This window comes from Mobula hypostoma, chromosome 5, assembly GCF_963921235.1.
Source record: "Mobula hypostoma chromosome 5, sMobHyp1.1, whole genome shotgun sequence".
NCBI lineage: Eukaryota > Metazoa > Chordata > Chondrichthyes > Myliobatiformes > Myliobatidae > Mobula > Mobula hypostoma.
In genome coordinates, this window is record NC_086101.1 from 198,656,764 (window position 1) to 198,670,437 (window position 13,674).

Consider the following 13,674-nt stretch of genomic DNA (forward strand, 5'->3'; position numbering starts at 1 on the left):
CCTTTTGATCAGCAAGGGAGATGAGGCTGAGTACAGGGCTACGGTAGGAAACTTTGTCACATGGTGTGAGCAGAATTATCTGCAGCTTAATGTGAAAAAGACTAAGGAGCTGGTGGTGGACCTGAGGAGAGCTAAGGTACCCGTAACCCCTGTTTCCATCCAGCGGGGTCAGTGTGGACATGGTGGAGGATTACAAATACCTGGGGATACAAATTGACAATAAACTGGACTGGTCAAAGAACACTGAGGCTGTCTACAAGAAGGGACAGAGCCGTCTCTATTTCCTGAGGAGACTGAGGTCCTTTAACATCTGCTGGACGATGCGGAAGACGTTCTACGAGTCTGTGGTGGCCAGTGCTATCATGTTTGCTGTTGTGTGCTGGGGCAGCAGGCTGAGGGTAGCAGACATCAACAGAATCAACAGGCTCATTCGTAAGGCCAGTGATGTTGTGGGGATGGAACTGGACTCTCTCACGGTGGTGTCTGAAAAGAGGATGCTGTCCAAGTTGCATGTCATTTTGGTCAATGTCTCCCATCCACTACATAATGTACTGGGTGGGCGCAGGAGTACATTCAGCCAGAGACTCATTCCACTGAGGTGCAACACAGAGCGTCATAGGAAGTCATTCCTGTCTGCGGCCATCAAACTTTACAACTACTCCCTTGGAGGGTCAGACACCTTGAGCCAATAGGCTGGTCCTGGACTTACTTCATAATTTACTGGTATAATTTACATACTACTATTTAACTATTTATGGTTCTATTACTATTTATTATTTACGATGCAACTGTACGGAAAACCAATTTCCCCCGGGATCAATAAAGTATGACTATGACTATGATTTATTTTCACCTTACTTGCTAAAGCAGCCTCGTATCTCCTTTTAGCTTTTCTAATTTCTTTCTTAAGATTCTTTTTACATTCTTTATATTCCTTGAGCACCTGATTAACTCCAAGCTGCCTATATTTATTGTAGATCCCTCTCTTTTTCCGAACCAAGTTTCCTATATCCCTTGAAAACCATGGCTCTCTCAAACGTTTAACCTTTCCTTTCAACCTAACAGGAACATAAAAATCCTGTACCCTCAAAATTTCACCTTTAAATGACCTCCATTTCTCTGTTACATCCTTCCCATAAAACAAATTGTCCCAATCCACTCCTTCTAAATCCTTTCGCATCTCCTCAAAGTTAGCCTTTCTCCCATCAAAAATCTCAACCCTGGGTCCAGTCCTATCCTTCTCCATAATTATATTGAAACTAATGGTATTGTGATCACTGGACCCGAAGTGCTCCCCAACACATACCTCCGTCACCTGCCCTATCTCATTCCCTAACAGGAGGTCCAACACTGCCCCTTCTCTAGTTGGTACCTCTATGTATTGCTGCTAAAAACTATCTTGCACATATTTGACAAACTCCAAACTATCCAGCCCTTTTACAGTATGGGCTTTCCAGTCTGTGTGTGGAAAATTAAAATCTCCCACAATCACAACCTTGTGCTTACTACAAATATCTGCTATCTCCTTACAAATTTGCTTCTCCAGTTCTCTGTCCCCATTAGGTGGTCTATAATACACCCCTATAAGCATCACTACACCTTTCCTATTCCTCAATTCCACCCAAATAGCCTCCCTAGATGAGTCCACTAATCTATCCTGCTAGAGCACCGCTGTTATATTTTCTCTGACTAGCAATGCAACTCCTCCCCCTCTTGCTCCTCCAATTCTATCACACCTGAAGCAAGGAAATCCAGGAATATTTAATTACCAATCACACCCCTCCTGCAACCACGTTTCACTAATAGCTACAACATATTTCCAGGTATCAATCCATGCCTTAAACTCATCCACCTTTCTTACAATGCTCCTAGCATTAAAATAGATGCATTTAAGAAACTCTCCACCTCTTACTCTCTGTTTATCCTTAATTGAGCAAACAACTTTGTTATCTTTTTCTTCCTTGTCCCCTACATCTTTGATCTGAGTGCTCCTGATCTCTGTCCCCTGCCTATCCTCCCTGACACACTGTCTTCTCGCTTTCTCTATTTGTGAACTAACCTCCTCTCTCTTAGTCTCTTTAATTTGATTCCCACCCCCCAACCATTCTAGCTTAAAGTCACCTCAGTAGCCCTCGCAAATCTCCCTGCCAAGATATTGGTTCCCCTAGGATTCAAGTGTAACCCGTCCTTTTTGTATAGGTCACATTTGCACCAAAAGAGGTCCCAATGATCCAAAAACTTGAATCCCTGCACCCTGCTCCAATTGCTCAGCCACACATTAATCCTCCACCTCATTGCATTCCTACTCTCATTGTTGCGTAGCACAGGCAGTAATTCCGAGATTACTATCTTTGCGGTCCTTTTTCTCAACTCCCTATATTCTCCTTTCAGGACCTCTTCCCTTTTCCTACCTATGTTATTGGTACCTATATGTACCACGACCTCTGGCTGTTCTCCCTCCCACTTCAGGATATCTTGCCATATCCTTTGCTGCCCTGACCAATCAGTAAAATATCAGCTTCCGCCTTAAATATACTCATGGACTTGGCCTCCACCACAGTCTGTTGCAGAGCATTTCACAGATTCACTACTCTCTGACTGAAAAACATTCCCCTTACCTCTGTTCTAAAGGGTCACCCTCAATTTTGAGGCTGTGCTTGCTAGTTCTGGATACCCTTACCATAGGAGACCTCCTCTCCAAATCCACCCTATCTAATCCTTTCAACATTCAAGCAACACACATCAAAGTTGCTGGTGAACGCAGCAGGCCAGACAGCATCTCTAGGAAGAGGTACAGTCGACGTTTCAGGCCGAGACCCTTCGTCAGGATGGTGTTGCTTGAATTTCCAGCATCTGCAGAATTCCTGTTGTTTGCGCTTTCAACATTCGATTGTTTTCAATGAGATCCTCCCATGAGTACAGGCTCAAAGCTGCCAAAATCTCCTCGTATGTTAACCCCTTAATTCCTGGAATCATCCTTCTGGACTCTCCTCTTTACACAATTGGATCCTGGATTTCCTCACTTGTAGACTCTAGTCAGTTTGGATTGGCAAATATCTTCCGCACAATATCCATCAGCACAGGAGAACCACAGGGATTTGTACTTAACCACTCCGCACTCTACTTGCTTTCCACCTCCGACTGTGTGGCTCAGTACAGCTCCAACATCATATACACATTTGCTGATGACACCACTGTTGTGGGGTATATCAAAGGTGATGATGAATCAGCATACAGGAGGCAGACTGAAAATTTGGTGTAATAACAACAACCTCTCATTTGTTGTCAATAAGACCAAGAAACTGACTGCAGACTTTAGGAGAGGGAAACCAGAGGTCCGTGAACCAGTAATCAACACAGGATCAGAGCTGGAAAGGATCAGCAACTTTAAATTCCTGGGTGTCACTATCTCAGCGGACCTGACCTGCACCCATCATATGCATACAATTACAAAGAAAGCATGACAATGCCTCTCTTTCTCAGGAGTCTGCAGAAGTTTGGCAGGTTAACAGCTCCCGATGTTTACAGCTTACAGTTACTGTCCTATAGATTCACTAAGTATGCCCGCAGAAAAAGAGTCTCAGGGTTGTAGGTGGTGTCATGCATGTACTCTGATAATACATTTTACTTTGAACTTTGTAACCCAGGCAACAAACTGGTAAACAGAATTAGTATGGCTTTGTTGGGCTGAGCATAGACACAGAGCAAGAGCCTCTCTCTGTGCTCAAAAGAAAATCTGCAGATGCTGGAAGTCTGAGCAACACACACAAATTGCTGGAGGAACTCAGCAGGCCAGGTAACATCTGTGGAAAAAAGTATAGTTGACATTTCGAGCCAAAACCCTTGGGTGGGACTGGAGAAAAAACTGAGGAATGATACGGCATTAACTGATTCAGTTTCAAGTCTCACTTGGGACTGATATCATATAATGTCCCTGAGACCATAAGACATAGCAGCAGAATTAGGCCATCTGGTCCGTCAAGTCTGCTCCGCCATTCAATCGTGGCTGGTCCTTTTGTTTTATCTCCTCCTCAACCCAGTTGCCTTAAATACACCAAACGACCTCGCCTCCACAGCTGCCTGTGGTAATACATTACACAAATTCACCGCTCTCAGGCTAAGAGATTTCTCTACATCTCTGTTTTGGATGGACGCCCCTCTATCCTGAGGCTGTGCCCTCTTGTCCTAGACTCTCCCACCATGGGAAACATCCTTTCCACATCTACTCTGTCTAGGCCTTTCAATCTTCAAAAGGTTTCAATGGGGTCCCCCCTCATCCTTATAAATTCTGGTGAGTACTTTATACTTTATTGTCGCCAAACAATTGATACTAGAACATACAATCATCACAGCGATATTTGATTCTGCGCTTCCCATTCCCTGGATTACAAAACGATAGTAAATATTAAAAATTTAAATTATAAATCATAAATAGAAAATAGAAAAATAGAAAGTAAGGTAGTGCAAAAAAATCAAGATGCAGGTCTGGATATTTGGAGGGTATGGCCCAGATCCAGATCCGTTCAGCAGTCTTATCACAGTTGGAAAGAAGCTGTCCCCAAATCTGGCCGTAGGAGTCTTCAAGCTCCTGAGCCTTCTCCCGGAGGGAAGAGAGACAAAAAGTGGGTTGGCTGGGTGGGTTGTGTCCTTGATTATCCTGGCAGCACTGCTCCGACAGCGTGCGGTGTAAAGTGAGTCCAAGGATGGAAGATTGGTTTGTGTGATGTGCTGCGCCGTGTTCATGATCTTCTGCAGCTTCTTCCGGTCTTGGACAGGACAACTTCCATACCAGGTTGTGATGCACCCTAGAAGAATGCTTTCTACGGTGCATCTATAAAAACTGGTGAGAGTTTTAGGGGACAGGCCAAATTTCTTTAGTTTACTCAGGAAGTAAAGGTGCTGGTGGGCCTTCTTGGCAGTGGACTCTGCTTGGTTGGACCAAGTCAGGTCATTTGTGACATATGACATACATACAGACCCTGAGCCATCAAATGTTCCTCATCTGATAACCCTTTCATTCCTGGAATCATGCTCGTGAACCTCCTCTAGACCCTCCCCAATGCCAGAACATCTTTTCTAAGATGAGGAGCCCAAAACTGTTCACAATACTCAAGGTGAGGCCTCACCAGTGCTTTATAAAGCCTCAGCATCACATCCTTGCTATTGTATTCTAGACTTCTTGAAATGAATGCTAACATTGCATTTGCTTTCCTCACCACTGACACTACCGACAAGTTAACCTTTAGGGTGTTCTGCACAGGGATTCCCAAGTCCCTCTGCATCTCAGATTTTTGGATTTTCTCCCATTTAGAAAATAGTCCGCATATTTATTTCTACCACCAAAGTGCGTGACCATGCATTTTCCAACTGTATTTCATTTACCACTCTCTTGCCCATTCTCCTAATATGTTTAACTCCTTCTGCATCCTTCTTGTTTCCTCAACACCACCTGCTCCTTCACCAATCTTTGTCAACAGAACAGGTTTTACTCATAGAGTAAAACTTCCCCTCACTGCCACGTTCTTTTGACATTATATGACATCACTCCCAAGATGTGAAGTATAAACTCAAACTGAATCAATTTAGTTAATGCCATATCATTCCTCATGTTTTTTCCTCCGGTCATGCTGAAGGTTGTCTGCCTGAAACGTGGACTGTACTTTTTCCCATAGATGCTGGCTGACCTGCTGAGTTCCTCCAGCATTTTGTGTGTGCTGCTCGCGCCATGCTCTCTTCCTCGCATTTCTGCTTTAGTGTTTTACGGTCGAAGTTGACATCTGATGTGTGGGAATTGTTTAACAGCTGGTCAGAGCGCAGAACCGCATATTGCAGCGAAAACGAAGGAGGAGGTTATCAGGTTGACGAGAACCTCGGATACACGAGGAAATCTGCAAATGCAGGAAATTCGAGAAACACACATAAAACTATGACGAGAACCTCGGATGTTCAGCGTAGCCGCTGTCGGTCCTCCGGCGGCCGTTGGGGGCGATGTGTAGCGCAGCTCCTCCTGTCTCGGACTGTTCACTCGTTGGCATTTGACCTTTGACCAGTCGCTCGAAGAGCGGCGGCGAGTAATTGGCGCGGGAACTAGAACCGAGCCCGAGTCTGAGGCCGTGCGGACTTCGGCACTGTTCCTACCATAGTCCGAGGCTCCAGAGATCGGCACTGTTCCTACCCTAGTCCGAGGCTCCAGAGATCGGCACTGTTCCTACCCTAGTCCGAGGCTCCAGAGACCTGCGGCGGCCGTCTGGACCCTGGCCCACGGCTCTAGAGACTGGTAGCAGCACCGTTATCGACCCCCAACCCGGACTCTTCATCGTACTGCTCAAGGCCAAGGCCCAGTCCCCGGCCCCAGCGTCTGACCTCCTACAAGCGGTAGCCGCCGTCCCGGACATCCCGAGGCCAGAGCGAGCGCCCAGGCAGCACCATGCCGCCCGTGGTATGTCCCGGGCCCGGCACCAGCACTTTGGACTCGCTGGAAAACGCTGGGCGTCTGATCGACAAACACTTGCAGGACGACCGGCTGTATCCTGACCTTACCGATCTGCTCAACGTGCCAAACTACAGTAAGAATTAAAGGGCCGTTCGGCCCGTCCTCACCTGCTGTATTAACGCTTCCCCAGCCCATCAAGTGGATTGAAATTAATCTACAGCCCTGTGTGCTAATGGACACAGGGATGTTAGGGTCCAGGTCCCGGAGTTCGCTGAAAGTGGTTGCAAAGGTTGATAAAGCGTGTGATATGCCTGCCTTTATGAGTTGAAGCGTAATGTTAAAGAGTTAGAAAGTTATGTTGCAGCTTTATAAAGCTTTGATTAGGCAGCATCAGGAATATTGTATTCACTGCTAGTTGTTTTATTATAGGAAGGATGTGGAGGATTTGGAGCGGATGCAGAAGAGGCTTACCAGGATGTTGCCTGGAGTATGGGGCATGTGCTATAACGAGAGGCTGGATAAACTTGGGTTTTTTTTCTTCGGAGCGGTGGAGGCTGAGGGGAAATTTGAAAGGATTTTGTAAAATATTGAGAAACCAGAGAGTGTGTGGTTGCCTGAATGTGTGCTGTGGGATGGTGGTAGAGGCAGATGCAATAGAAGCACTTAAGAGGGTTTTAGGCACATGAATATGCAGAGAATTAACCATATGGACTTATGAAGGAAGAAGGGATTGGTTAAATTCGGCATTTAAGGAGTTTAATTAGTTCACAGGATTGTGGGGTAAAGGGTCTTTTTAGGAAAGATTGTGGAGAGATTTAAATTGTATTCAGATAAGAACAAAGATAATCTGGCACAGGTTTACAGTTTTGGACAAGGGTTGAGAAGGAAAATGTTTTGAATGTAGTAAATATCAGTGATGTTGAACTTGCTGCTTTATGAGGGTGTTGGAAGCAAAGTCAGATGCCCAGCACAGAAATGTGTCCTTTTGTCTGTGTTGATTAAGATGTGTGTCTGCACTCACCTCATTTACTTGCATTAGGCCTATATTCCTGTACTATCCTATTCAATTATCTGTCCATAAGACAGAAATTAGGCCATTCAGCCCATCAAGTCCACTCTGCCATTTCATCATGGTTGATTCGGATCCTATTCAACCCTATACACCTGCCCTCTCACCATATCCCTTGATGCCCTGACCAATCAGAAATCTATCAACTTGTGCTTTGAATATACCCACATACTTGGCCTCCACCACAATCTGTGGTAGAGTATTCCACAGATTCACCACTCTGGCTAAAAAAAAAATTATTCTTCTGTTCTAAAAGAGCGTCCTTCAGTTTTGAGGCTGTGCCCTCTAGTTCTGGATGCCCCACCATCCTCTCCACATCCACCTTATTCCCCCTGCATTTTTCTAAATTCCAGTGAGTACAGGCCCAAAGCTGCCTCTGGACTCCAATGACAACACATCCTCTTCTGAGATAGGCGGCCCAAAACTGTTGTCCGTACTCCCAAATGTGCCCTAACTAGTTTTTATATTCTATTTCCCTTGAAATGAGTGCCAACATTTCATTTGCCTTCTTTACTACAGACTCAACTTTTGAATTAACCTTTTGGAGATCTCCTAAGTCCCTTTGTACCTCTGAGGTTTGAACCTTTTCCCCACTTAGATAATAGTCCACACTATTGTTCTTTTTTCCAAAATGTATTATCATACATTTCCCATCAACATTTCATCTGTCACCTTTTTGCCCATTTCAGTTTGTCTAAGTCCTGCTGCAATCGCATTGCTTCCTCAGCACTACCTACCCCTCCACCTATCTTTGTATCATCCGCAAACTTTGCCACAAAGCCATCAATTTCACTATCGAATGTGAAAAGTAGTGGTGCCAATACTAACCCCTGAGGATCACCAGTAGTCACTGGCAGCCAACCAGAAAAGGCCCCTTTTATTCCTACTTACTGCCTCCTGCCTGTCAGCCACTCCTCTATCCATGCCGGTATGTTTCCAGTAACACCATAGGATTTTATCTTGTTCAACAGCCTCATGTGAAGCATCTTATTAAATGCCTTCTGAAAATACAAGTAAATGACATCCATCTTTGTCCACCTTGTTTGTTACTTCTTTGGAGAATTCTAACAGATTTGTCAGGCAAGATGTCCAAGTGAGCGATGCAAAAGGCACCTCCCACCTCCATTGGCATTGTTCAATGGTTTCAGAAGAAAATTGCTTAGGCACTTGAGGTAAACTTGAAGGACTAAGAGCACAGAGCCAGGATAAGGGACCCAGGAGATCTACCATGTGGCTTCTCTTTGTTGATTTATTCCGTCCATGTTCCTCAAACCTTCCAATTGTACACTTATCATCCTGTGGGAAGAACTTGCACCCAAGGTCACCTTCAAGTTTTCCACTCATCATAAAACTGCCCTCTAGTATTAGGTTCCCCAGCTTTTGGAGAAAAGGACCATTCACCATATCTTCAGAAAACATAGAAACATAGAAAACCTACAGTGCATTACAGGCCCTTTGGCCCACAATGCTGTGTCAAACATGTACTTTAGAAATTACCTAGGGTTACCCAGAGCCCTCTATTTTTGTAAGCTCTATCTACCTATCACCGCATGTCTTCTTAACCACAGAGACAACCTGCGTCGCAGCTTTGAGTGTCCTATGGACTCGGACCCCAAGTGATCTTCCACACTGCCAAGAGTCTTACCATTAATACTATATTCTGCCATCATATTTGACCTGCCAAAATGAACCATCTCACACTTATCTGGGTTGAACTGTATCTGCCACTTCTCACCCAGTTTTGCATCCTATCAATGTACCGCTGTAACCTCTGACAGCCCTCCACACTATCCACAACACCCACAACCTTTGTGTCATCAGCAGATTTACTAACCCATCCCTCCACTTCCTCATCCAGGTCATTTATAAAAATCACAAAGAGTAGGGGTCCCAGAACCACTCTTTTCCTTCTGTGGGCAAGCCAATTCTGGATCCACAAAGCAATGTCCCCTTGGATCCCGTACTTTCTTACTTTCTCAATAAGCCTTGCATGGGGAACCTTATCAAATGCCTTGCTGAAATCCATATACACTACATCTACTGCTCTACATTCATCAATGTGTTTAGTCACATCCTCAAAAAATTCAGTCAGGCTCGTAAGGCATGACCTGCCTTTGACAAAGCCATGCTGACGATTCATACTATGCCTCTTCAAATGTTCATAAGTCCTGCCTTACCAACCACTGAAGTAAGACTCACTGGTCTATAATTTCATGGGCTATCTCTACTCCCTTTCTTGAAAAAGGGAACAACATTCACAATCCTACAATCCTCCGGAACCTCTCCAGTACCCATAGATGATACAAAAATCATCGCCAGAGGCTCAGCAATATCCTCCCTGCCTCCCACAGTAGCCTGTGGTACCTCTCGACTGGTCCCAGTGACTTATCCAACTTGATGCTTTCCAAAAGCTCCAGCACACCCTCTTTCTTATTATATATATATGCTCAAGCTTTTCAAGCTTTCCGATCTGTTGTAAGTCATCCCTACAGTCGCCAAGATCCTTTTCCGTAGTGAATACTGAAGCAAAGTATTCATTAAGTATCTCTGCTATCTCTTCCGGTTCTATACACACTTTTCCACTGTCACATTTGATTAGTCCTATTCTCACATCTTATCCTCTTGCTCTTCACATACTTGTAGAATGCCTTGGGTTTTTTTTTTCCTTAATCCTGCCTGCCAAGGCCTTTTCATGGCCCCTTCTGGATCTCCGAATTTCATTCTTAAGCTCCTTCCTGTTTGCCTTATAATCTTCTAGATCTCCATCATTACCTAGTCTTTTGAACCTTTCATAAGCTTTTCTTTTCTTCTTGACTGGATTTACAACAGCCTTTGTACCCAACGGTTCCTGTACCCTACCATCCTTTCCCTGTCTCATTGGAACGTACCTATACAGAACTCCACACAAATATCCCTTGAACATTTGCCACATTTCTACCGTACATTTCCCTGAGAACATCTGTTCCCAATATATGCTTCCAAATTCCTGCCTGATAGCCTCATATTTCCCCTTAAACCAATTAAATGCTTTCCTAACTTGTCTGTTCCTATTCCCCTCCAATGCTATGGTAAAGGAGATAGAATTGTGATCACTATCTCCAGAATGCTCTCCCACTGAGAGATCTGATACCTGACCAGGTTCATTTCCCAATACCAGATCAAGTACAGTCTCTCCTCTTGTAGGCTTATCTACATATTGTGTCAAGAAACCTTCCTGAACAAACTTCACTCCATCTAAACCCCTTGCTCTAGGGAGATGCCAAACAATATTGGGGAAATTAAAATCTCCCACCACAACAACCCTGTTATTATTACACCTTTCCAGAATCTCTCTCCCTGTCTGTTCCTCGATGTCCTTGTTTACTATTGGGTGGTCTATAAAAAAAACACCCAGTAGAGTTATTGACCCCTTCCTGTTCCTAACTTTCACCCACAGAGACAGTCCCTCCATGACGTCCACCTTTTCTGCAGCCATGACACTATCTCTGATCAGCAGTGCCACGCCCCCACCTCTTTTGCCTCCAACCCTGTCCTTTCTGAAACATCTAAAGCTTGGCACTCTAAGCAACCATTCCTGCCCCTCATGATCTCATACACCTCTAAAAGGACACCCTTCAGCTTTTTACACTGCAGGGAAAACAGTCTCAAGCTATCTAGCCGTACTTTATAACTGAATCCATCTAGTTCTGTAAATATTCTTGTGAATCTCTCTGCCCCCTGTTTGGCTTTATGATATCCCCCTCTATTGTCAAGAAACCAGAACTGCAAATGAAGTGGTCTCACTAATGTCTTGGTACTGCTGTGAGATGATGTTCCAGCTCTCAGTCTCTGCTTTGACTGGTGAAGGCCTTCATGTCAAATCCTGTTATCACCACTTTATTACTTGGTTTACCAGTGGCCGGCTGGTGGCGTGGTGAGATCAGCGCCGGACTCCGGAGTGAAGGTTCCAGAGATCGAATCCAGGTCGGGCCACCCCTGAGCACGCTTTTCATCCGTGTTGGGTTGAGTGTCGAGCTAGCCACTCAGCCTCGTAAAAAATACAAGGGTCGAATCATAACGTGACCCAGTTAATCCTGACACCACATGCCAGACAAGAATGGCTGAATGTCTGGTATGACATGCTTAAAAAAAGACTTGGTTTACCAATTTCTAGGTACTATGTACCCGTACACTTAAATCTCTGTCCTTCAACGTTTCCAAGGCCTTGCTGTTTACAGCACAAGTTCTGTCCTCATGTAACTTCCCAAACTGCAGTATTTTGACTCAGTTAAATTTCATTTGTCATTGCTTAGCATGCTTTCCCAGTTAATCTGGATGCTGCTATAACCTTAGGTAACTTTCTTTACTAATCACAGTAGCACCAATTTTGGTATCATTCACAAACTAATAATGATACCGCCAACATAACAACCAAATTGCTAACATGGATGACAAATAATAGGAACCCAGCATGGATCCTTGTGGCAGACCACCGGTCATATGCTGATTCTAATCTGTAAAACAACTCTTGCATTAGCACCCCACTAACTCCTATCACAAGCCAATTTAGTGTCTAATTGGCTAGCTCAGCCTGCATCCCCTGTGATCTCAGCTTCCGGACAAGCCTACCTTGTACCTTATCAAAGGTCTTGCTCTAGTCCGTGTAGACATTTGCCACCCTGCCCTCAACAGTCCTCTTAGACATCTCAGACAATTTTGTGAAACATGTTACCTAGACAGAAAGCTATTCTGACTATTGCTGATTAGTTCTTGTCTTTCCAAATGCAAATAATTCCTTCCCCTGTGAATCCTCTCCAGCAAATTTCCCATTTGTGATGTTAAGCTCACTGACCTGTACTTCCCTGGCTTGTCTTTGCAGCCCTTCTCAAATAAGGGCACAATGTCAGCATCCTCTAGTCTTTCAATATATCAGCTGTGGCTTATTATGTGCTTGCAGACTGCATAATGGGAGGAGTTGAGGATACTGAGGAGGGTTGTCACAGTTCAGCAGGATACAGACTAGTTGGAAATATAGGCAGAGAAATGGCAGATAGTGTTTAATCTGGATAGGTGTGAGTTGATGGATCTTTAGGAGGACAAATGTAGAGTCTGATAATACTTTATACTTTATTGTCGCCAAACAATTTGTACTAGAGCATACAATCATCACAGCGATATTTGATTCTGTGCTTCACACTCCCTGGATTACAAATATTAAATAGTAAAAACAGTTAAAATTAGTAAATATTAAAAATTTAAATTATAAATCATAAATAGGAAATAGAAAAATGGGAGGTAAGGTAGTGTGAAAAAAATTGGAGAGGCAGGTCCGGATATTTGGAGGGTACGGCCCAGATCCAGGTCAGGATCCGTTCAGCAGTCTTATCACAGTTGGAAAGAAGCTGTTCCCAAATCTGGCCATAGGAGTCTTCAAGCTCCTGAGCCTTCTCCCGGAGGGAAGAGGGACATAAAGTGTGTTGCCTGGGTGGGTCGCATCCTTGATTATCCTGGCAGCATTGCTCCGACAGCATGTGGCGTAAAGTGAGTCCACGGATGGAAGATTGGTTTGTGTGATGTGCTGCACCGTGTTCACGATCTATTGCAGCTTCTTCTGGTCTTGGACAGGACAACTTCCATACCAGGTTGTGATGCACCCTAGAAGAATGCTTTCTACGGTGCATCTATAAGAATTAGTGAGAGTTTTAGGGGACAGGCCAAATTTCTTTAGTTTTCTCAGGAAGTAAAGGCGCTGGTGGGCCTCTTGGCAGTGGACTCTGCTTGGTTGGACCAACTCAGGTCATTTGTGATATTGACCCCGAGGAACTTAAAGCTTTTGACCTGTTCCACTTGCGCACCACCGATGTAAATGGGGTCGTGCGGTCCGCTACTCCTGAGGTCAACAACCAATTCCTTCGTCTTGCTGACGTTGAGGGATAGGTTATTGTCTTCACACCATGCCACCAGGTTCTTAATTTCCTCTCTGTACTCAAACTCATCATTACCTGAGATGCAGCCTACAATTGTTGTGTCATCAGCAAACTTATATATTAAGCTTGATGGAAACTTGGCTACACAATCATGGGTGTACAGTGAGTACAGCAGGGGGCTGAGTACACAGCCTTGTGGGGCACCGGTGCTCAGAGTGATTGTAGAGGAGAGCTTGTCCCCTATTTTTACAGCCTGGGTCCTGTCT

General features: G+C 44.5%; 2 protein-coding genes across 3 annotated transcripts in view; one reads left to right on the plus strand and one right to left on the minus strand.

The window, feature by feature from the left end:
• LOC134347280 (WD repeat-containing protein 70) overlaps positions 1 to 6,047 on the minus strand; it is a 211,642-nt gene extending 205,595 nt beyond the window's left edge. Inside the window, exon 1 of the mRNA XM_063049678.1 lies at positions 5,938 to 6,047. Coding sequence (XP_062905748.1) covers positions 5,938 to 6,035 — 98 coding nt within the window. The 5' untranslated portion in view covers positions 6,036 to 6,047. The remainder of the gene's footprint in view (positions 1 to 5,937) is intronic.
• Positions 6,048 to 6,427: 380 nt separating this feature from the next.
• The window catches only part of nup155 (nucleoporin 155), a 248,559-nt gene continuing 241,312 nt past the window's right edge, over positions 6,428 to 13,674 (plus strand). For both annotated transcript variants that reach the window (XM_063049676.1, XM_063049677.1), the window contains exon 1: positions 6,428 to 6,566. In XM_063049676.1, coding sequence (XP_062905746.1) covers positions 6,428 to 6,566 — 139 coding nt within the window. The remainder of the gene's footprint in view (positions 6,567 to 13,674) is intronic.